Genomic DNA, 25,088 nt, shown 5'->3' on the forward strand with positions numbered 1-25,088 from the left:
CAGTCTGATCTACACACGACAGAGATTAAAATGTTTGATTTTAGGGTTTACAAATGTTTTTGACTGTTAAACTTTGCTCACTTTACCAAAAAAAAAAATGTTATGGGACTGAAAGTTATCGGAACTAAATTTATCGGAAGATAATTGGTCCATTGATGGTTTTAAAAGTTATCTGAAAAGCTAATCCGCTAGCAAAAACATTATCTTAGATAATTATGGGTTATCGGATTATCTGAACAGAGCCCACAGCTGCTGAGATTCCATGAGATCTCCTCTATTGTCAATCCAGGACGTGTCAATCCAGGAAGTGTGCAACATTTGACATTTCCTGTTTTACTGTGGGCTCAAATTTTGGCACTTCCTATTTGGGACACCGTGTACCATGAGCGACCTACACGCATAATATGGACCTCTTTGAGGATTGCTTTGTTTTTGCAACCAAACCTCAAATGGCCATTTTTAAAGAACTGCAAGTTTTGGTCTTCCAGGCATGTCAGACTGAGAAGGGGCCCTGTGGAATACCCCAGACACGCTGGAGGGATTATTTTCCCTAGCTGGCTTGGGAACACCTCGGGATCCCCCAGGAAGTGTTAGAGGACTTGGCTGAGGTTAGGGAAGTGTGAGATGAGCTATTTGGTCTGCTGCCACTGCGACCCAGAACTGGATAAGGGACAATAAATTAATGAATGAAGTATCGACGCTTCCATATTGGCTTCATTTTTCACCACTGGAGGTTGTTGCTTGGTTACACACAAATATGTACAGGGACATCCTACACACACGACTGACCTTCTGCTCGGCCATTCCCACATCTATCACTTTGTCTCTTCCCAGAACAGTCGGTGTACTTTGTCTAGAGGACATTTCAGCAAAATGCTGGCATCATTTAAAATGCATTCACTTAATCTGTCAACCTGGTCTTGTTCCCAAATTACCAAAGAGATGCCTTGTCAGAGCCCTTGTCATCAATATACAAATGTGGGCGTTATGACTAAAACTAATCCCATGATAGCATAACAAACATGTACGTCATAGCTTCAGCCCTTCGACAAAAATGCATGCATGAAGAGTGCAACCCAAAGGAGAACATGTTGAATTATTCCATCAAATTATAAAAATTTCTTAAGTTTTTAAGTGTTTTATGCTTTTTTGTTTGCTTATTTGATGTGGGTTTTGACCCCTGTCTACTAACTACTGAGTAGCTCACCAGACCCTTGTTTCTCTCCTTGTGGTCCCGAGGAAGACCCAGGACTCAGTGGAGGTATTAAATGTCTCAGCTGGCTTGGGAATGCCTTGGAATCTTCCACAAGGAATTGGAGTGCCTGGTCGAGGATAGAGAAGTGCAGCCTGAGCCGCTAAGTCTGCTGCCACCTCGACTCGGATAAGAATATATACTTGTATAATGAATGAATGACTGAATGCTTTGTTCAGGCTACTTTTGTTGACCTTATATAACCTGAAATCACATACAGTCTTCGCGAACTTTGAATTCTATGGTCCATACGACACCATCTGTCTCTGGACGATCATATCAGATTGAACTCATGGACAGACAAACGATCATGTAGTTATAGAGAAGTAACATTAAAGGTGCTCTGAATGATTTAACTGTGACAAGACGTTGCATTATTGCAACATTTTAGAATGTAAACAAAGCTTTCCTCCTCGGCCACTCCTACTCAACCCCTCAAGTCACCTCCCCACCAACACTGGGTCAAATTCACAATTTATTTACAGTTGTGGTCGTAACTTCACATACACTCATCATGGCCATGAATGTTGTGGTATTTTGGGGCTTTTAATGATGTCCTTGAACTGTTCTTTTGTCAGGGTGAAAATAATAATAAAAAAAAAAAACAAGAATTGGGACCACAAGTCTGAATTTATTTAGGATCTTCTCTCATCCACACAGGGTCAAAATTATACATACGGGCTCAAATACATACATACACACATACACTTAAATCTTTTAATAGGTGGTGGTGAAAGTTCTACAATGTCTTTTAATGTGACATGGTCAAAGCCTATTAACTTATAGTGATCATGATTGACTAAAACTGGCAGTTTCTCTTTGCCAGCATAAAAAGGATGTGTTGGACAGCACTCACTGGACTGACCAAAACTCAGAACACTGGGAAAGTCCAAAGAACTCTGGGAGGTCTAAGAAGGAGAACTGTAGATTTAAACAAGTTGGCAAGGTCTCTTGGAGCCATTTCTAAATAAGACTCCAAGATCATCAGTTAAATAATTGTACAGAAGAACATTTAATTAACAGCCCAAAATTACCATTACATTCATGCCCATGATGAATTTATATGAACGTCTGACCACAACTGTACATCGCACATTTAAAACTACCGGTGCTGATTACCAACGTCCCAGCAACACAAGTATAGTGCTCTCTCTCTCTCTCTCTCTCTCTCTCTCTCTGTGTTTTTTTTTTTTATTATTCATTAAGCAAACTGGCGGCTGCATTTAAGACCAACTGAAGCACAGCCAAAAGAGAATGTGGGAGACCTAGACATAGAAAATTACAATAATCCAGCCTGTCACAAAGGCATGGATCATAGTCAAGTCATTCCTGGAAGGGGAGATTTTAGCTACAGATTTGAGTTAGGGGGTGAAAAAAAAAAACAGCTTTTACAACTGATTTAATTGTTTATCAATGCGTAGTAATGAATCAAAAATGATCACAAAGTTTCAGACACTTTGATGTGAATTGGTTGGCAGTGACCTAAGACAAACAGGTAGGAAAAGTAGGAAATATATGACCACACCTGGTCAATTCTAAATGGTGGTTTACTTAAGGACATAAACAACAGCAACATTATTATTATTATTATTATTATTATTATTATTATTATTATTATTTTGCAGTGTGGGAGTAAAAACAATTGAAATTTGTGGAAGAATGACTGTACCAAGTTTGTTTATCTCAGGGACGGGAACTTTCTCAAACAGAGTGCAGAGTATTGGACCACTGGTACTACGAACAAATGATTAGCTGGCCTTTGATCTTCACATTAGCCATGGGTCTGTTCACCACATTAATTACAACATATTCCATTGCATCTGTGTCTGTAAAATGGGTCCAAAGCCAACTCTTGGTGGAACTAAAGGAATGCCTTTCTGACGCTTTCCTGTGAATTGGTTGGCAGTGACCCAAGACAAACAAGTACGAAAAGTATAAGTAGGAAATGTATGACCACATCTGGTCAGTTCTAAATGGTGGTTTCTTTAAGGAGACAAACAACCTTTGAGATGTTATTCAAATGAAGGGGGCGCTTTGCTTCAGAGCATAGTGACTGATGAAGAAAGTCACAAATTGACATTTAAATGGGACTAAATCCAATACATTCAGTGCATACATGTCTGCAGGTGGCATAAATAGGCGTTAGGGCAGCAAAATCACCAGTGCCTCATACAGTGCACTGGACCCGTCTTCTGTCCTCACTTTGAACTAAAGATCATGGGAACTGCTGCTATTCCGTTGCTTTGTGACAGGCAACAGTGTTTGATTAATCCACAGTGGTCATCAGACCCTGCACCTTTAGAGTACCATGTGTTTGGGCAGCGAAAAGAGTAACTGTCTGAAGGAACATTTAGGTCTGCTGAAGAAGTCCAACAGGTGATTCATGACTGGCTGATCAACCAACCAAGAGATTTGTTTTCTACAGGAACTAATGGTTTTAGCAAAGCACTGGAACATACACATAAAAAAGTAATATAGTTAATAAAGCATTTTTTTCACAAGGATTGCAAAGCCTACTTCAGCATCTTAAATTTTCAATTTATTTTCATTTATATAGCACCAAATCACAACAGAGTCGCCTCAAGGCGCTTCACACAAGTAAGGTCAAACGTTACTAACCTCCAGAGCAGCAGCGGTAAGGAAAAACTCCCCCTGAGGAAGAAACCTCAAGCAGACCAGACTCAAAGGGGTGATCCTCTGCTTGGGCCATGCTATAGACACAAATTACAGAACAAAACAAATATACAAGAAATGCTGTTGGTGCAAAGGACAGGAGGGTTTTCAGCACAAATACCACACTCATCTCTGCATCTTTTTGTCAAATGCATCACAAAGTTTTAAACACTATCATAGTGGGTTTTTTTGTTTGTTTGTTTTTTTTTAACACTATAGTTGTTGCATGTTGACAAGCAAAGGGATTTACTGTTGGTCTGGCAAAAGTAAAGTAATTCCCAAAAATGACACTGTCTAACCAGCGCTATGCTGTATCATCACATTTTATAAAAGTCATATATATCATGTATATGCACATAAAAAAACTTAATTAGAAAAAAGAATAGGTTAAATAAAACACAAATTGTACTGCATTTATAAAGGATAGTACAGTTACACTCTCTACACAACTATCAATTTAATTTGGCTAGTTCTGTGTCAGCCATACTATGTATTCATTAGATAGTTAACTAACATGGCACAGGCACTGCAACGCCTCATCATGCTACCTTATGTCGCTGTCAGTTAGCTAGCCATGCCATGTATCCTTTTTTCATGGCTTTTAAAAGAGATGCAGCTTGCAGCCAGTTTTAAGGCAATAGTGCAAATACAATTCATGACATTGTTAATTCACTGTCTGACTGGCAGTGACCTTCACTAAAACCTTAGTCTAGACATTCTCAGTGACATGGGCTGGGTCTTAATTGAGCAGCTGCATGCTTCTAAGGCTGCAATCGATGACTGGTTATGTCATAAGTGTCGTGGGTAGGTTGTCCCATTGCAAAGGCTGCATGTAAAGCATTCGACATTTGCAGCCTTCTTTCCACCCGATAATAATACAATAACATGCTTTTGGAGGGTGGTATGCACTTTCGAGGCCCGACGTTCACGCCCAGTTGCCCAAAATGACAAATATTCACCCGAGTTAGACGAGGGCGAATATCTGTCATGTTTGCATTATTATCACTTTTTACTGAGATACATAACGTATACATAAAAAGTTGGCTCACTTAACTTTTGACGTGTCGGCTGGCGCACGCGCTGCTCTCCAAATTCGGCAGTGCGCCCTCATCAAGCTGGCTGCTTTAGCTGCTGTTCATTGTCGTACTATCCATGAGAAAATCATCCGGAATATCCATATTGGGACCAAAACACACTTCTTGCTTATTCATCTTTTCCTCTGCGGACAATTTTTTTTTTCCCCCTCTGTGGACAGTTCTTGGGCTGCGTGCGCACTATGATGTCATTTGTTTATGCACAGCGGGTGGGTATAGCCAGATAGCGTCGATGGAAATCTAAGATACCGGCCGAGCAACGCCCCGGTAAAGTGATAATAATGAAGGATATATCACATGGATCCTTCAGGGCCCAAACAATCCCATGAATCATTGCGCATTTTTAAAGACAAAACAGTTAGTCCTTTAGGGTGAAAAAAGCATCAATAAGTACTGAAAAATTATTGCTAAACTATTACGCTAGCTAGGCATGTGTAGCTGTCAAGGTTGCCAGGTAGCAGGAAGTAGGGCCAGGGAAAATTACGCAATAGTAAAATGCTCCATGGGCTAGACAGTCTCATTTCAGAACAGTATATTGTGTCTGAAGGGCTGAGGCCTGAATAATTTCATAGGATACAGCCTTTAGAAGAGTTCCGACTCTACAGAGCTACCTCGAGCCATGCTAGTTATTTTAACTACCTAGCATGTAGCTTGGAAATGACCCTAGTGAATCAAGGGGCTGCTATTAATCATTTAGCTTCAACTTTGCATTTGTAATCTACTACTATTAAGCAACAGAATGTTCGTCCTGGTGCTTCAAGGTTCTTGAAATGGAATATTTCCACCTGGTGAACATTTACCATTAATACAGATATATAATACACATTTCAAAAAAGTTGGGACGGAGCAACACAAGACTGGGAAAGTTGATGAATTCTCAAAGAACACCTGTTTGGAAACAGGTGAGTGTCATGATTGGGTATAAAAGGAGCATCCCCAAAAGGCTCAACCATTCCCAAGCAAAGATGGGGTGAGGATCACCACTTTGTGAACACCTGCGTGAAAAAATAGTCCAACAGTTGAAGAATAATGTTTCTCAATGTTCAACTGCAAGGAATTTAGGGATTCCGTCATCTCCAGTCCATAATAGAATCAGAAGCCGAACACCAACACTGAATGCCCGTGATCTTCGATCCCTCAGGCAGCACTGCATTAAACAACTGACATCATTGTGTAAAGGAACGTACCACATGGGTTCAGGAACACTTCAGAAAACCATTGTCAGTTAACACAGTTCGTCACTACATCTACAAGTGCAAGTTAAAACTCTACCATGCAAAGCGAAAGCCATACATCAACAACATCCAGAAACGCTGCCACCTTCTCTGGGTCCTCATTTGAAATGGACAGACGCAAAGTGGAAAAGTGTGCTGTGGTCTGATGAGTCCACGTTTCAAATTGTTTTTGGAAATCATGGATGTTGTGTCCTCTGGACAAAAGAGGAAAAAGAGTGTTATCAGCGCAAAGTTCAAAAGCCAGCATCTGTGATGGTATGGGGGTGTGTTAGTGCCCATGGCATGGGCAACTTACAGATCTGTGATGGCACCATCAATGCTGAAAGGTACATTCAGGTTTTGGAACAACACGTGCTGCCATCCAAGCAACGTCTTTTTCAGGGACATCCCTGCTTATTTCAGCAAGACAATGCCAAGCCACATTCTGCACGTGTTACAACAGCATGGCTTCGTAGTAAAAGAGTGCGGGTACTAGACTGGCCTGGTCCAGACCTGTCACCCATTGAAAATGTGTGGAGCATTAAGAAGCGCAAAATACAACAACGGAGACCCCGGACTGTTGAGCAACTGAAGTCGTACATCAAGCAAGAATGGGAAAGAATTCCACCTACAAAGCTTCAACAATTTAGTGTCCTCAGTTTCCAAATGCTTATTAAGTGTTGTTAGAAGGAAAGGTGATGTAACACAGTGGTAAACATACCACTGTCCCAGCTTTTTTTAAGACGTGTTACAGGCATCCATTTCAAAATGAGCAAATATTTGCACAAAAACAATAATGTTTATCAGTTTGAACATTAAATATCTTGTCTTCGTGGTGTATTCAATTGAATACAGGTTGAAGAGGATTTGCAAATCATTGTATTCAGTTTTTATTTACATTTTACACAACGTCCCAAGGTGTGCAGGACCAAAAAAATATATCAAAGAGAGAAACCAAATGATCCGCATAGCCACAGCATTCCAATACAGAAAATTTTATTTAACAAAAAATAAAACGTAACGTTTATTTTTTGTTAAATAAAATTTAACAGTGGTTGTCTGACGAAGGGCTCTTGCCCATAACGTTACGTTTATTTTTTGTTAAATAAAAGTTTCTGTATTGGAGTGCTGCGGCTGTGCGGATCATTTGGTTTCTCTCTGACATATTTGTGTAAAACCATTTGTGTACCTTTCAATCCCTTCAAGATGGATGAGGCAAACAAAATTTGCAGTATTAATCACAAATGAGATGTTCATCAAATACTGAAAGCCCTGATGGAATATTGTTGACAATGAGAATAAAACAGAAAAATTACAAAACATCCCAGATATGTGTTATGTTAATTTATTCGCTCATTCATTTTATTATATTTCTGTGCAGTGTTTTCTAATTCACATAAGAAGCTACTAAATTATTTTAAATGCATTAATTTATTTTAAAATGAAATGAGTAAGAACATTTAAATGTCTCTTTAGGGCCACTCTAGGAAGTAGTAATTTATAAAATTAAAAAATTCTTTTGAGGCTTCAGGGTTATTTATTGACTCACTTAACTGTAAATCATGAATTAATACGCTGTCAGTTACGTGCAGAGATTATACGAGTCGTTGGTGGCTACAGCTGTACAGATCTGAGTAATGGATAAAGACAAGAGCCTTTATTAAGCGAAACAACCTCCTCCATTCATTTCCTCCAAAATCCACTTAAATGCCATCACTTTGAATTGTAAAGTCTTGCAGCAGAGCAAGGTCTCATCGCTCAGATGTCATTCAGCTAATGAAGTGGTCAGCTGTGCCTCGCCGATCCTGCTCAGAGACGGTGCTCCCCTGTTTGTGACAGACTATCCATGCACACAGATTTCCATCACATTGCATCTTCTCCCCTGGGTGATTAACAGAGTGATTAGCATCCCATGTGCCTGGAATCTGGCAGAGATCATTTACATGTCAATATTATTTTTTGGACCGATGCTGAAGTGTTGCCTCACTGAGTGTAAACCATCTGCCCTTCTTTTTCCCACCACATCTCCCCGTGCTGCTTTTCTCCCCCGTGTCACACTGGTCTTTCTTTAACTGTCCGCCTCCTGCATCTCTTTTGTCTCGGCAGGTTAATGTCACCAGAGAGGACGTCCCCAACGGCGAGCCCGTCTACCTGCGCACCCTGGGCAAAGGAGACTGGTTTGGAGAAAAAGCCCTACAAGGGTAAGATTGCTCTTAATAACACTGCCTCTTCTCATTTAAATCTTATTTTCTCTTGCTTCTAATTTTCGCCGTCACCCCGCCTTCCTTCTCATTTTCGCTCTCAATTCAATTCCTCTTACACTTTGACACTATGCTTTCTAATTTGCCGTCAATCAGATTTCACCTCTTATCGTTCCTTATTTTCTCTCCGCCGCTCCATCTTCTTGACAGGTGTGATAACATGTAAAATATCACAGGAAATTTTCAACACTGGCACGCATTACACAGTTTACGGCCAGATTTACTGTAACAGCTCCAGAGCATATTTGTGAAATCCTTATCTGAGAAAGAAAGCTTCTTAAATTTAAGATGCTTGGTCTAAGCTGTCATAAAAACTGATTTAATAAGCTCTGAGGACCAGTCATTAATGATAACACACAGCAACCTGGAGACAGGAGGGGGGAAAATGCAGTTACCTCAGTCGAGGAGAGGTTTTTTTTTGTTTTTAATGTTTTATTACTACTATAAATTTGATGTGGACACTTGGAGGGCAAAAGTCTAAATAATCCTCAAAAGTTTCATTAAAATTAGCAACATCATTGTAACTCACGTCACTCCAACAAGAAATTTCATATTTAATTTCTATGGGATATAACAAATGTTTGGTCAGTTCAGGGACTGTTATAGTTGCAACTTGTTGGTTGATCACATTTTGGATTTATAACAAAATGCCACCTGCCTTTATTCATATCATAAATCGAGTTTATTCATTCCTACAGATACAAGGTAAGGTGGGTTACATCATCTGAACCTACTCATCCTTGACTGTGAAGCACTCTATTTATTTGACATGTTTATACTCACTACCGGTTTCAAGTGTTGCTTTGTAACCTGTACTGTCCCTGAGACCCACTGAACCACTGCCTATCCCCTGATACCGTAGTGGGAAGAGGTGAAAGTCTAGTCTAGGCCTGTTTTGTGCAAGGAAACAGACAGGTACGACGGGCGATTAAACAGTTTTGAGCCTGACACAGAAAAAGTAAGGCGTGGTTCTCCATCTTTTGCATTGTGAGTAACCAGCATTTCTCAGCATTACATCCAGTGAATCAAAACTTCACATATGCTCAAGAAATATTGTTTTCTCAGAATGCAAAAGATGAAGAACCACAACCTAAACCTACTAACGCTCAAAACTTTTCAATCGTCCGTCATAGCTTGAAGCACAGACCTGGAATTGAACACCAGTCTATATTTTGGTACTCTATCTCCTATCCCATAAAACCACCTGCTCTGCAACTCTCCTAAACCTCTCTTACATATCTACCCTCTTTTATGGTTAGTTGTGGGACAGAACTACCTGCTTTTCCAAATGCTGGGGATTATTTTTCCTGCAGGCTCCTTGATAGATTCTTTGATAGCTCTTTAAAAGAATCGATCCATCAAAGTGTAGACTTAACTTCTCTGTAAATTCTGCAGAGTAGAATAAATTCTGCTGGGACTACATTTGGTCCTATTCCACATACAAGAAGAAAAAGAAGCCACATTTAGAGCCTGAGGCCCAGCAATGCTGGTGCTCATTTCCAGATACAGTAGCTTGAAGAGGGTGAGAGTCTATGACTCCCCCTGGATAGGTCGCCAATCCATCGCAGGTTACTTCCCCAGGAAATAGCAGTACCCACTGACAGCTGGGTGGATGAGGGTAGTGTAGATGAAATATCTTGTCCAAGTACACAGATAGGTAGTGTGTCTGGGAAACAAATGCAGGTTGGAATATTGATAGCCCAACTCCTATCAGTGGGATAGAAGATAGCTGAACAGATAGCTCAGGACCTCTATAGGTAGCTCAGTGCTGCCAAGTAGTGTTATCTAGCACCATATAGTATAACTATAGTGTGGAATCAGCTCTGTCACTGTGTTAAATTAGTTCATACTATAAATGACCATACTGGAGCTAAACAACTTCATTTAACAATATGATAGAACCGAGTTAACACTGATTTTGTGTTGCACCTATTTTATTTGCACATCTAGTGTGCAAATAAAGCCTATTTAGAGCGCTGTTTTCTTCAATTATGGTGTGTGACCAAATGCAGATCTGACAGTCTATTATCACTCTATCATAGTATAAATCAACTTCAATCAACTTTTTTCTTATATAGCGCCAAATCACAACAAACAGTTGCCCCAAGGCGCTCTATATTGTAAGGCAAGGCCATACAATAATTATGAAAAACCCCAACGGTCAAAACGACCCCCTATGAGCAAGCACTTGGCTACAGTGGGAAGGAAAAACTCCCTTTTAACAGGAAGAAACCTCCAGCAGAACCAGGCTCAGGGAGGGGCAGTCGAATAATGCAGGTTGAACAACTTGATTTAAAACTAGGATAAAGCTGATTCAACACTATGATAGAATTGGTTTAACACTATAATAGAGCTGATTTAACACCATGATAGAGATGATTCAGGGCTATTTGAAGTTGGGCCAAGTGTAGTTCCAGCAGAGCCTATTTTACTCTACAAACCTGTCCCCTTCTCACTCAACACTAAAATGTAATGTGTTTTCCATACTATATGTTGTGATTTTTAAACTAGTTTGGAAAGTGCTGCAATGTATATTCCATAACAACTTATACAGTGAATAAAATAAGTATTGGACACATTTTTTTTCAGCAAATATATTTCTAAAGGTGCTATTAACATGATATTTTCACCAGATGTAGGTAACAACCCCAAGTAATCCACAAATACTAAGAAATCAAACCATAGATGTTCATAAAAATAAGTTATGTGTAATAATGTGAAATGACACAGAAAACATATTGAACGTCTGAAGAAAGGGAGGTGCAAAAAGACATGGAAAGCCAAGACAACTGAAATCTATTAGAAATTACAAAGCAATCCTGCACCTTGTCAGTGCAAACTAATATCAGCTGGTTCTAGTCCCAACCTATAGCCTTTTCAAAGGTGTCTCATTACCAAGGTATCATTCCACAAACATCTCATGATGGGCAAAAGTAAATAGCTCTGTCAAGACCTTCACAACCATATTGTTGCAAAACATACTGATGGGATTTTTTACAGAGGATTCTAAACTTCTGAATGTTTCACTGAGCACTGTGGGGCCATAATCCGAAAGTGGAAAGAACATCATTTCACCATAAACCAGCCACAACCAGGTGCTCCTCTCATGATTTCTGACAGAGGACTGAACAGATTTATCAGAAATGTTGTCCAAGAGCCAAATACTGCTTCAGAAAGACCCAGAATTAGCAGATACAATTGTTTAAAAGAAAACAATAAGTATTCTAATCCAATTACATTTTTTTCTACAAATCTGATTGGTTAAGCATGTGAGATTTCAGACTGTATAATATCAGGGTAACGGTGGCAAAATATTTGACCATTTCACATTTGGATGTATTACTCCCCGTCCTGACCGGTGTTCTGACGAGATGTCATTCCTGTCTAATATCATTCCTGTCCTCCGCGCACGCATGCGCAGTATTGTTGGGACGCGGAACTGTCAATTTATGAGACGAGACGCACAATTCGACAGAACACCGGCCACGTGCACGCTGCTAGCTGTTTGCGCTGTTAGCTGTGAGCGAGAGAAAGTCGCGTACCACTGCCGCCACAATGGGTGAATTTAAGTTACCATACAAAAGTATTGATGTGGATTCTGATACAGAATTACTGTTTCACATTTGATTAATTTGATGAATTTTCACATATGATGGATTACTCCGCTCCCTGACCGCTGTTGGAGTGACGCTGCCTCACGGTAAGCCTCGTTGACCGAATTACCTACAGAAAAATAAACCGTGCAAACAATGGAATTGAATTAGAATGGGAATAACCCTGTTGTGTCTGATGATTTGCGGACATTCATGCTGTTATACGGTCGCAAATATCCGTTTTACTGGCTCCACTAATGCGTCCCTGAGAAAGCTCAATTTGTGACCATATAACCAGCATGAATGGCCGCAAATCATCGGACATAACGGGGTTATTCCCTAAATGCACTCAGCCGCCATGGCCACTCACCACGGAAGACTCCAGTGCTGAAGAAAAAGCATGTTGAAGCTCATTTAAAATTTACTGCACAACATTTAAACAAGCCTGTGAAATCTTGGGACAATATAGTCTGGTCAGATGAGACAAAAACTGAACTGTTTGGATGCCATAATACACACCATAAATGGCACTTAACATCACCCCAAAAACACCACTCCAACAGTGAAGTTTGGAGATGGGAACATCATGGTGTGGAGCTGTTTTCCAGCATATTGCACAGGCAAACATATCATTGAAAGAAGGATGAATGGAAAAATATTGTGAGACATTCTTGATAAACATCTACCAGGATGATGAAAATGAAAGGAGGGTCGACATTTCAGCAAGACAGTGATCCCAAACACATAGTTAAGGAAACTCTCAGTTGGTTTCCAGAATGAAAATAAAGCTGCTAGAATGGCCCAGACAATCACTTGACTTGAATCCAAGAGAAAATCTATAGAAAGAACTAAAGATCAGAGTGCATAGAAGAGGTCCACAGAACCTTCAATATTTGAAGACGTGAAAGTTGAAGACTTGTGGAAGAATGGGCCAAAATCCCATGCATGTGACTAGTTTCTCCATATAGGAGGTGTCTTGAAGCCGTCATTACCAACAAAGGCTTTTGTATGAAGTATTAAATAAATTTAAGTATTATTTTTTTCCCTGTGTCATTCCATTTTATTACACATAACTTAATTTTTATACTTATTTGCTTTGATTTGTTTGTGTGTGTGTATTATCTGGTGAAAATGTCACGTCAATACAACCTTTAGAAATACATTTACTGAGAAAAATGGTGAAGTGTGACTTATTTTCCCGCTGTGTATGTAAAACAATACTACATTATCGTCTACATGTGTGACACTCTGTTCCTCTGTATTGACTGACATACTGCGATTGACACTCTAGAGAAGAAGGTGGTGGTAACACACAATTAAGCGGGATGCCAAGTTGCCAACGGTTGTAAAACAAGAAGAATAGGAACGTCTGAATAAGAGAGATGTTTTTTTGGATGTGTCCTAATTCAGGGTCTGTGTCCAACGAACCTCTTCAGGCTTCAGGCCTTCAGAGACAGCAGATGCCAGAACAAAATGTACTGAAATGAGACAGTTGAGTCCATGGAGCAGTTTGCTATTGTGTCAGCTTTTCCTTCCGCAACCCCCTGTCACCTGGCCTTGACATCTGCAGGTGACACGCTAGTGTAGTGGGTGTAACCTGTAATTTAGTAATCATGTTTCAGTACTTCTTTACGCTTATTTACAATTGTACATATGGAGCCTGAAAGTGTCCTTTTGTTTGTGTGTGTCTGTGAGAGAGAGAGATAGAGACTCTTGAGATTGGTTGCACATTGACTCACGCGATGGTTTAGGCTGCAAAGGTACACCTGTTGTATCCTTGGTTTTTTTGTGGAAAGAAGGCTGCACACTTCAGCTGCATTCCAAGGAACCTTCGAAATGGGACAGCCACTTATGGCATGCAGCCCCTCAATTGGGCCACAGCTTTTGTATAAGAGAACTGCGATAAGAGAAGGTATACAACTTTCATACTACTTGGCACAACTCTTGTCTGGACTGTGTGAGAAAACAAAACCAGCAACAGTGGGTCAGCTCAGGTCAGCTGATAAGATAAGGCTATTGTGTTTTCCAGATGTTTCAGAAAACAGTTTTCAAACATTCAAATAGAGTGCATATTTAACTTATCATCTGTTTAGTGGTGTCAAGAAGCAGCTTACTTGAGTTTTGTTCCTTGCAGAGTAATGTTAATTAGCTCATTGGCTTCTGCTCACGAACACAGTGTTCACATTATAAATAAATTGCGTGCCAACTTTTCAAACGTGTAATTACATTGCATGTTTACCTCATCTATGATCGTCTGTTCAGCAGCCAAACAAAACTGTTTACTCAAATTTGGTGCCTCATACAGTCACATTAATTAGCCTGTTAGCTTCTGCTCGCTAAGGTGTTGTTTGCCTCATAAATAAATTATGTGCCAATTAAATTAATTTTGCAGTCACAACGGTTTCAGACAGAAATGTGACTTATAGACCTGTGGAAGTTAGGTTTTTTTTTTCCTCTTCATGACACATTTTTCGACAGATGCGTCTAAAACTCTGGTGTGATTCATACTTCAGAAAATATGGTAGTCTGTTCTGTCTCTTTATATAATTGTTGATTCCATTTCATGCATATGGGCTGAAAACCTTTAGAACCTGCCAATAAACAAACAAATGCCTGACATCCTTGGCAGAAATAATGATTATATTTGCAGTTAGTCCACTGTCAGATGGGCTTCTCTTTCAAGTTCTATTTTTGGCCATTTTTGTTTTTACTTTCAAGTGACAGTGAAGGCGCCTGAACACCACATCAAGTCACATCAAGCTATATTTTGCATATTGCCATGTAACAGGGGCAACAAGCTACATTGGGGGGGAAAATTGTTTTTGCAAGAGATGTTTGGTGTTTGACGGATATGTAATGTGCTCCAGGCTGCAAACTGATTTTTGTTTACAATTCATGATGTATGTGCATCTGAGATTCTCTTCTCTTTTATTCTCAGCTTTTGATTCGAAGAGCATCATAATATCAAGGACATTTTCATGGCGTCCTTGAGTGCGGTAATCAATTTCACCCGTTTTGCTTCATGAACTCATGCATGGTCTTCCTCATCGGTGCTGCTAGTAATGTCTGCATTTCTAATATAAATGTGAACTGTGCATCTGTCCTCCATGGGCTGATATCAGAAATGTGCAATTTTATTAGCTGTGCAGATAGATGCAGATGCAAATAAAAATGTAAAATGATTAAAGACTCCTGCAAAAAGTCAGTGTCATTTCAACTCTGAAGTGCTTATAAAAAACCTATGCAGTAAAATGGCTTTTATATGGGTGTTGACATCAAAGCCCGGTGCCTTGAAGAGATATTTTTAACATGCTGTTTGTCCTGTCTTGTCCTGATGGAGCTCTTCCGTGGACCGTGCATTATTAAAACAGAGGGACAGCAGTCTTGGAACACAATCTGAGGTGTATTAAAAATGTGCAAGGCATCAGAAATAGAGAATATGTGCACACCTGTGTGCACATGAGTGCAGACATGCATTTAGCAAGCTGGATCACAATGGAAGGAAAACATGGAGATGTTGCCATCTTGTGGTCAGCGAATGGGAGATGGTCTTGTAGTGGTACTCGAGCCCTGAACACATCACACCTCATCAGCGTACTATAAACAGTAAAGCAACAGAAGTGTCTGTTGGCAAATGTGCTGTTATCACACTAGAAGTCGCTCTTAAAGTAACACTTGTGGTAGATGTGATGTGTGTGACAGCTGGATCAGCACAGATGGTTATGCTTTGCCCATATGTTAAAACTAATGACGATGACATATCAAAGAAAACATGGCATGAAGATGCATTCAGGACACAAAAGTCTAATCTCTGGGCAGTAGGAGGAGTATATTGTTTCAAATAGAAATGTGATCCTTTTACACTAATGAGAAGTTTGAAGAAAGAAAAAACATGCTGTGTGCCGAGCATGACATGAGTAGTAATTTATAATTCATCAAGCATCTGTGCTACTTCTGTTTGAACCATATGAATCTGATACGCAGAAATTTGGTGATTCTATTTGGGCTGGAATCTGGCACTGTGACTTTATTGTGATAACTCATAAAATCACATACTGAACAAAACACAAAAGAAAAAATATGCCAATGTGTAAGTAAGGCGTATTGACTTTTTGATGTGGATTCCTTTGAGAAACTTAGTGGGCTTAGTGAGAGTCAGATAGAAGGAACATTAGCTTTGATATTTTGGACATATAGTGCATTTCTCTGTACATGATCCACCATGCAGGTGCTTCAAGGTTGAGGACTCCAGCGGCGAGAGAAGGTCAAGGGGACATTCATTTTCAACTGGCTGTAGCAGATACATGGCTACTTTGAGAAGTGAGATGGACCGGTTGTCGCCCTTGGTTATTACCATCCAGTACCTGGGGTGGTTCCATGGTGTAGTGGATCCAGCTGTGCTATACCAGATGTGACTTGACAATGAAATTTCTAGAAAATGTGCCAATATATATTTTAACATTATTTGAAGTGCACAACAACTCATGGCGTCAGTGAAAGAGCAGGTCCCCAAATGTCTATAAGTAACACTATAAAAACTACTGCATAATCATCTCTGACATTTTGAGTTCTGGTAGCTACAGGTGAGAACCAGTGAACCTCCTATTTTGGGTCATGTTGGCATCTTTTAACATTGTAATCATGGCAACCCCTCAGTGGCAAGGAGGATTGTCTTTTACTTGCTGCCCAATGGGATACCAGGGTCAATCAAGAGACGACCGTGCATGGGTTTGTTTAAAGAGGGAGAATGTCGTTGGAGGCTGACAGATACGCGGCCCTTGACGGATCCTTAGTTTGGTCGGATGGCTGTTAAATCCTAGACCATTGGGGTCTGAGGACCTGCTACAGCCTTCATCTTCTTTCACAGCCGTTTGGTTACAAGTCATCACCTACTGCACCTGGTTCACCGTTGAGGACTTCCTGTTTCCACCAGAGCCCCATTAGCCATCTTGTGTTCAGAGTTACTTTTGGGCCGTCATGGTTACTGTAGTGTCCATTGGCCACACAAGATCGACACCATATTTTACCCCAACAGCCAATCCACTACTCGATCCATTAACAATGATATGAACATAAAATAAAGACATTCAGGCCTACCAAAAATGTTTGTGAAGGCTTGTTGCTATTTACAGCCTCCTGGTAGCAACTAAGGCCACTTACTAACTTGTTCACTCATACATTGCACAAACAAACAAATAGAAATAATAAGAATACAGTTATGATAGAGGCTACTTTCCTTTAAGTGGTGCTGTTCTCCTTAACACTCTTCTAAAGTATGTCAACTTCATCCTCCCAGTTTTCAGTCTCACCAGGTTCTGGTTCCCTGACAGATTTGCTTGATAAAGAAGCAATTCTTTAATAAAATGTTCCAGCATACTAAAGCAAATGGTATAACGTACAAAATGATTGCATCTTGGGTAAAGTGAGGGCTGTGGACTCTCTCCCAGTGCACTTGATCCCAGTACAGTGTGTAAATAATGCCTTATGGATGCGCTGTAATTTGGAACCAGTCCAGAACTAGATGAGTCAGAGAAAGTGAGTAACTGAAACCAAAAACAAATGATTTTTGAATGATAAGTGACAGTTTTTCATGATGTTACGGTCGACTGATCAAAATCCTTGGGAGAGGGAGGTGAGAGCCTATCAAAACAACCTCCATTTCCAGAGCTGCTTGTGATTAAAAAGAAATGGCAATTGACATGCTCGTTGAGGGGTCATTTCCATCCTGATACTGTGACGACTGCACAGAGTACAAGATGTCACAATGACAGAAGCAATCTGTCAGAAGTTGGTTTAAAAACCAGATTTGTTGACCCAAAAGCACTCTTTGAACTTGTGAAAATGAACACTGACTGTGCAGTAAGAGTATTTCTTTTCAGAAGATTGAGATTATGCCAATGCACCATTTCCAAGAATTGGATTCTAAACTAAGTCCAGTTTCAAAAAGCTCTTCTAAGCCCTCTCAGGAACAGCTTGTGTTGTATGTGTTTCATGAAGAAAACTGTATCCTTTATGTGCTGTGAAAAGAAAGCTCTCTCTCCAACTCGGCTTCTCCTTGCTGTTGTTATCGTCTTTTCAAGGGGGAAAGACGGGTTCAGCAAAACCTTTGATGGTCGAGCGTGTCTTGCAAATTTAAATTATTGCCGTGCAAGCTGTCTTCAAATGCATCTTTTGATCAGAGGGCTCTGCTGTTCGGCCAGCTTTCTAATTACAAGTTAAATGACTGTGTTCTTGTCTGTGGAACTCAATAGCTCCCACTCGACGGCTACTTTGTGCATCTGACGACATTATATCTTTGTGCCAATGGCATATTTGCAAATTGAAGTCTGTTCTCCTATCCTACCAGCGATAATGGTTTGGTTGTTTGTGTGTGCACGAAGGCAGCTGGATATCAAGTTGCGTGATTAATTTTAGTTTTTAGATTGTTGTTTGGCCGTCGCTAACAACACATCTGATGTCACATTCCTTCCTGTCAGTAAAGTGTGAGCTTACATTGTTGAGGTGTTGATCCATCAGCAGCTCAGATGTATGGCCTCACCTTCCCTCTTTGTATGTAACTGGAGGATGACAGCTTCTCATCTCTGTTGCTGACAGACTTGTCATTACTGTGAGGATCAACAACAGCTTTCTGGAAAATCACTGCATTAGTATGGCAAGGTTTGCTGAAAGGCATTTAATTACTAACTGTGATGTCTTTAGTATGAGTTTTACAAGTCCAGACAGGGGTGGACAAATGCATGGGTTTGCAGAGACTGAAAACTGGGCCGCACATTTTCTCCATAACAATATTACAGATAATACACATGAGACTGCAAAGGCAGGTCAGGTATGAGAGTAGGTGCTGCTCATGCATCCCTCAGATTACGGAACTGCCTTGGGTTCTAGATGGTATCCACCCCAGAAGAAACTGGTTCCTCTCCATCTCTCAGAAGTAATTGTCTATCTGCCATAGCCAGTTTAAATGTGATCATCTCCTTGGCCTACTCCAGTCGCTGAGGTTGTGAACACAGAGGCACCTACATGCTGGATCATGTCCAGAGAAATAAGCCATGTGGCCAAAATGTCATAGCTAATGCAAGTGATACTGCTCTCCTGGTCTCCATAAGTAAGTATTTGTTTAACACAAAGCCATTCCAGTGGTACTGATGCTTTGTCACAATGTAAGTGATACTCCTCAATCAACACATCCCAGCAATACCCAGGATTCTTTGAAGAACCCCAGTATCAAAGACCTCCCATTGGGTCCAAGTTGTTGTGTGGGCCGCTGAAGAGGAGGTACTGCTGGCCCACCACCACCAGATGGCGCCCTGCTTGAAGTGCGGGCTTCAAGCAGGAGAGGGCGTCATAGCAACCGGGAGTGACAGCTGTTACTCGTCATCAGCATCAGCTGTCACTCATCCACATCATCACCACCACCTTAAAGGCCGGACTGCAACTCCACCTCCCCGCCGAGAAATCAACTACCAATCAGGTAATTTTCTCTGCTGAACAAAACCTTGTGTAATAGTCTGAACTTCTTTTGCAGCCGTTTTCCTGTGGTGATTGCCTTATCTGTGGGATTGGCGTTTGGTGTGATCAGCGACGGCTTCGCTTCACACCCCAACCAGATAAGTGGTTAGACAGGAGCTGCACGAGTGTGTGATTGGAGGTGGAGGTTCTCCCTCCTTACTGAATACAGACTGTGGGATTACTGAGTGTGCGTCCTCACACTCATCAGGACTGTCTCTGTTCTCTGCCAGCAGTACCGGGTCTGACTGCTGAAGACAGCGGGCACCTGGGGCGCAGGGCTTGGCAGCTCCGGTGTTCTTCAGCTCCGTTGGCAGTGGAAGCTGTGTGGGATCCGGCTCTTCTCTCGCCAGGCGTCTTCTATCGTCGAGCCTGCCCACACGTCACCTGGTGTATGATTGACAGTCACTATATTGTTATTGTCTGTACGTCGTTGTGCGATTCACAACATTAAATTGTTACTTTTGGCTTATCCATTGTCCGTTCATTTACGCCCCCTGTTGTGGGTCCGTGTCATGACACTTTCACAACACAAGTCTCACAACCACACAGCAAGACAAGAACAACCAAGACCCTAAAGACTTGGACCTTTGTTCTCTTTCATCAGCATTACCAAATACCTCTGTCCAGGGACCTCATGACTTATAAGCTCTTTCCAGATGTGTCTCGAGCTTAACACTTAGTGGACTACAGACTCACTGGTGTGTCAACATCGATGTTTCTTTATGTTTCTGGATGCTTAAGAGTTAAAGGCAGAGGATCCAGAGACATGAATGCTACTTATGAGATAAGTGAATGCCTCTACATATTCAACACTTTCACCACATACAGATACAATTCTGATGGCCGAGTTCAGGAAGTCATTTAAAGCCGGGATCTTAGACTTGAACCAGGACAATCACAAAGCCAGACACTCGTCTCTGAACTTCTTAAGTGCTGCAATCAGGCCATCCAATGATTCCACTAAGATCACACATACGTCGATTGATTCTGTATGAGAACACAAAGAACACACACATAATATAACACAAGATAATTAATACAAGTAGCTTGGAATCATATTTGTTAATAAAGGTGTCCAAACTAATGGTTGAGTGAAACCATTACAAAAGATTATGACATATCAAGATTTTTTTTGGATTATATCACAAAAAAACAGTAACTTTTCACATACAATATTTTTGTTTTGTTCATGAGTAATTTTGATTTACATCACTGTTTCTCAAACATTTCAGGCCAAGGACCATTTAACCAATGAATAAATCTTGTGGACCCCAAACTCCCCAAAGATCCAAAAACAATAGGTCTGCTTACCACTACAACAGTATATTACAAATTACAACCTAATATTGACAGCTTTACAAATAGCTTGGAGTCCCTTTTAAACAGTTTGAGAAATACTATTACGTTTGTGTATGACATTAATTAAAAGTGTGATATTTTATTTATAAACTCATGGGCCACTTGCGGTTGCTCACAGAGCACCAGAGGTCCACTGACCACTGTTTGGTTTACATGAACAGAATATGTGTTGCCACAGTGCAATTCTGTTCTTGTGAATTGGCCCAATGGCAAATGTCACATTTGAGTGGTTCCATAACCTGAATGACAGTGAGGAAGACATGTTCACTTTGGATGACAACAAAACAAATTATAAACCAAATGGAAGACTTTGGAAGGTAAACACAAAATAAAATGTGGCTGCTAACATAAAACTCACAACTGAAACTGCTTAATTTGTTGTTGTCTTTACTTAAAGACAGAACATCATCAGTAGACTCCACGTGTGTGACAAACTTGCCGTGATGCTTGAATGAGAACAGAGGTCATCACACATTCACATTGGTTAGAGCCTTATCCCAAAATGGACAAAATTAATTTCTTTCCTCAAAATTCTACACACAATACCCCATAATGATAATGTGAAAAAAGTTTTTTTTTACATTTTTTCAAATATATATATATATATATATATATATATATATATATATATATATATAAATAAAAGAAATCACATGTACATAAGTATTCACAGCCTTTGCCATGAAGCTCAAAATTGAGCTCAGGTGCATCCTGTTTCCACTGATCATCCTTGAGATTTTCTTACAGATTAATTGGAGCCCATCTGTGGTAAATTCAACTGATTGGACATTATTTGGAAAGGCACACGCCTGTCTACATATTGACAGTTGACAGACAACATTTAAGATGAGACCACCTTTATTTATCCCAAAGGAAATTATTTTGCCAGAGTACATAAACAATAAACAGTGAACAATGTCTTTTTTGATACAATAAGTACAACAAATTTAGATGAAATGACTGGAAGACATTTGCAGAAGTTGATTGGACATGAATTGAAAAGTCACACACCTGTCTGTACATAAGGTACCACAGTTGACAGTGCATGTAAGAACACAAACCAAGCATGAACTTAAAGGAACTGTCTGTAGACCTCTGAGGCGCAAATCTGGGGAAGGGTACAGAAACATTTCTGCTGTTTTGAAGGTCCCAGTGAGCACAGTGGCCTCCATTATAAATGGAAGAAGTTCAGATCCAGCAGGACTCTTCTAGAGCTGGCTCCCTGTCTAAAGAGAGCGATCGGGGGAGAAGGGCCTTAGTCAGGGAAGTGACCAAGAACCCGATGGTCACTCTGTCAGAGCTCCAGCACTCCTCTGTGGAGAGAGGAGAACCTTCCAGAAGGACAACCATCTCTCCCGAAATCCACCATTCAAGCCTGTATGGTACAGTGACCAGACGCCAACTACTCCTTTGTAAACGGCACATGGGAATCTACCTGGAGTTTGACAAAAGGCACCTGAAGGACTCTCAGACCACAAGAAACAAAATTCTCTGGTCTGATGAGACAAAGACTGAACTCTTTGGCATGAATGCAAGCTGTCATGTTTGGAGGAACCCAGGCACCATCCCTACACTGAAGCATGGTGGTGGCAGTATCATGCTGTGGAGATGTTATTCAGCAGCAAGAACTGAGAGACTAGTCAGGATTGAGGGAAAGATGAATGCAGCAATGTACAGAGACATACAGAATGAAAACCTGCTTTAGAGCTCTCTTGACCTTAGACTGGGGTGACGGTTCATCTTTCAGCAAGACACTGACCCTAAGCACACAGCTAAGACATCAAAGGAGTGGCTTCATGACAACTCTGTGAGCCTTTGAGAAGCCCAGCCAGAGCCCAGACCTGAATCTGATTCAACATCTCTGGTGAGATCTGTTGTGAAAGTGTAGGAACACGGACCCACAACAGGGGGCGCAAATGAATGGACAATGGAGGAAGTCAAATAACAACACTTTACTGTTGTGAATAAGCACAACAAACACAACAGATTACAATAATAGACAAAGAAGTCAATTCACAAAATGTGTCACGTGGGCAGGCTCGAAGATAAGAGACGTCTGTCCAAAGCAGAACCGGAACCACACGATTTCCTCCGCCACCGAACCCCGGGAATACTGGAGCCACCAAGTCCCAAACTCCCAGGTGGCCACTGCCTCTGCGTGTCGGATCTGGTACTGCTGGCGAGGAACAAAAACAGTTAAATGTGGGTGCGTTTGCACCCAGCAACACGTATGGCGGGAAAACCACCTCCACCTCTCGTCGGAAGAAATGTCTGCTATTCAACGCACAAAAGTAACAAAGTGTTAATGTCAAAAAGACAACACAGTCGGCTGACTACTGTACCTCCTAGGTAGAGCGATATCTCGGCAAAGAGGTGGAGATGTCGTCTTGCTGATATACCACTGCAGATCAGATGATTGGTGACAGCTGTCGTAGGTGATAAGTGACAGCTGTCACCCCGGCTGCTCCTGTGAGGCGGCAGCGCCCTCTGGTGCCTGGAGCCCGCACTCCAGGCAGGGCGCCCTCTGGTGGTGGTGGGCCAGCAGTACCTCCTCTTCAGCGGCCCACACAACAGAGATCTGAAAATGGCTGTGTACCGACGCAGCCCATCCAACCTGATGGAGCTTGATAGGTCCTGCAAAGAGGAATGGACAAAACTGCCCAAACATAGGTGCACCAAGATTGTGACATCATATTCATGAAGACTTAAGGTTGTAATTGCTGCCAAAGGTGCATCAACAAAGTACTGAGCAAACGGTGTGAATACTTATGCACATGTGATTTCTTAGTTTTTTATTTTTAATAAATTTGCAAAAATTTCTAAAATAAATGTTTTTCATGTTATCATTATGGGGTGCTGTGAGCAGAATTTTGAGAGAAAAAAATATTCTATTTTGGTATAAGGCTGCAACATAACAAAATATGGAAAAGCGCTGTGAATACTTACCTACCTAAGGTGATGCACCGAAGATAGATATACACTGTTACATTTTGTTCATGCCTTATGTGTGAAAAGATCCATTGGAGATTGCAAACCTTTTTCCCCCCAAATCAGTTCTCCACTTTGGAATGTCACATTAGGTTTCTAATATGACATGAAAGCCCATTGTTTTGCTGACCAGATCCAGATGAATCATTTAATTTGATCATTTGATTCTCTTCGGCAGCATTCCTTTCAGGATTTGTCCCTTTGTAATTTCAGGATTAGATATATAGCCTCACAATGAATGAAGAATATCAAATATGTCCCCATTTCACTTGTCATGAAAAAAATAGATGATGGATCTGAACGCATCTTATGTTGGAGGTTGGTTGAGCAATCGCCAGTCAATTCAAAGCAGTAACTTAATAAATTTGTTATTTAAATATGCAGTCGCACAGACTGACATGACATGTCCATTCCGCCTTCCTGCTGTCAAGGTTGTGGTGAGGAGAAACTCAGCTAAATCAAAGCATGCCTCATGTTGATATGTTAATTTATTAATGGCATACTTCTGCAGATATGGGGAGGTACTTTTCCTTCAGCATTTCCCATAGAACTTATTTTAGCTGAAGCCCTGAGGGACTGGCAGGGGTGGGGGAGGTGGGGAAAGCTGCAAGCAGCATTAAAGCCTTGACAGTCAGCTGCAAAACAGCATAGACTTCACACAGCCTTTAGAGTCATTCACAGGAATAGACTATTCATGCTGGCTGCGCATTTGAATATGTTTCCATGCAGATGTTTGAACAGGTGAATTAATAAATGCAAACACCTCCGCCCATACCACCGCCTTCAAAAATGGGTATTTGCAATTTCTGCACAGGGTACCAGTGTAGACACGAGGAGCACAAGTTCTCTGTTGATGCATTCAGGTGCTTATGGGATGCTTTTTGTGCAAATGTTCGTTTTTTTTTTTTTTTTTTTTTGTTTGTTTGTTTGTTTGTTTGTTTGTTTTTTTGCAGCATCCATTGAGCTGCTGGTTGTTTTTTGGTCTTTGATTACTATGTGGTCATGTGATGCATCCACAAACTATATAAAGTCAGGGGCAGAAAAAAAGAGGCTGAAAAATCACAGCCCAATCAGTAACTTAAGTACTTCAATCCAAACTGACATTTCATACACGAGTAGTAGCCACATCCAATTGCATGCCTCAC

General features: G+C 40.8%; 1 protein-coding gene across 2 annotated transcripts in view; it reads left to right on the forward strand.

Annotated features, from left to right (window-relative positions):
* LOC117523141 (cGMP-dependent protein kinase 1) overlaps nt 1–25,088 on the forward strand; it is a 460,927-nt gene that overhangs the window by 388,787 nt on the left and 47,052 nt on the right. For both annotated transcript variants that reach the window (XM_034184573.1, XM_034184572.1), the window contains exon 7: nt 8,340–8,434. In XM_034184573.1, coding sequence (XP_034040464.1) covers nt 8,340–8,434 — 95 coding nt within the window. The remainder of the gene's footprint in view (nt 1–8,339; nt 8,435–25,088) is intronic.

This window comes from Thalassophryne amazonica, chromosome 13, assembly GCF_902500255.1.
Source record: "Thalassophryne amazonica chromosome 13, fThaAma1.1, whole genome shotgun sequence".
Classification (NCBI taxonomy): domain Eukaryota; kingdom Metazoa; phylum Chordata; class Actinopteri; order Batrachoidiformes; family Batrachoididae; genus Thalassophryne; species Thalassophryne amazonica.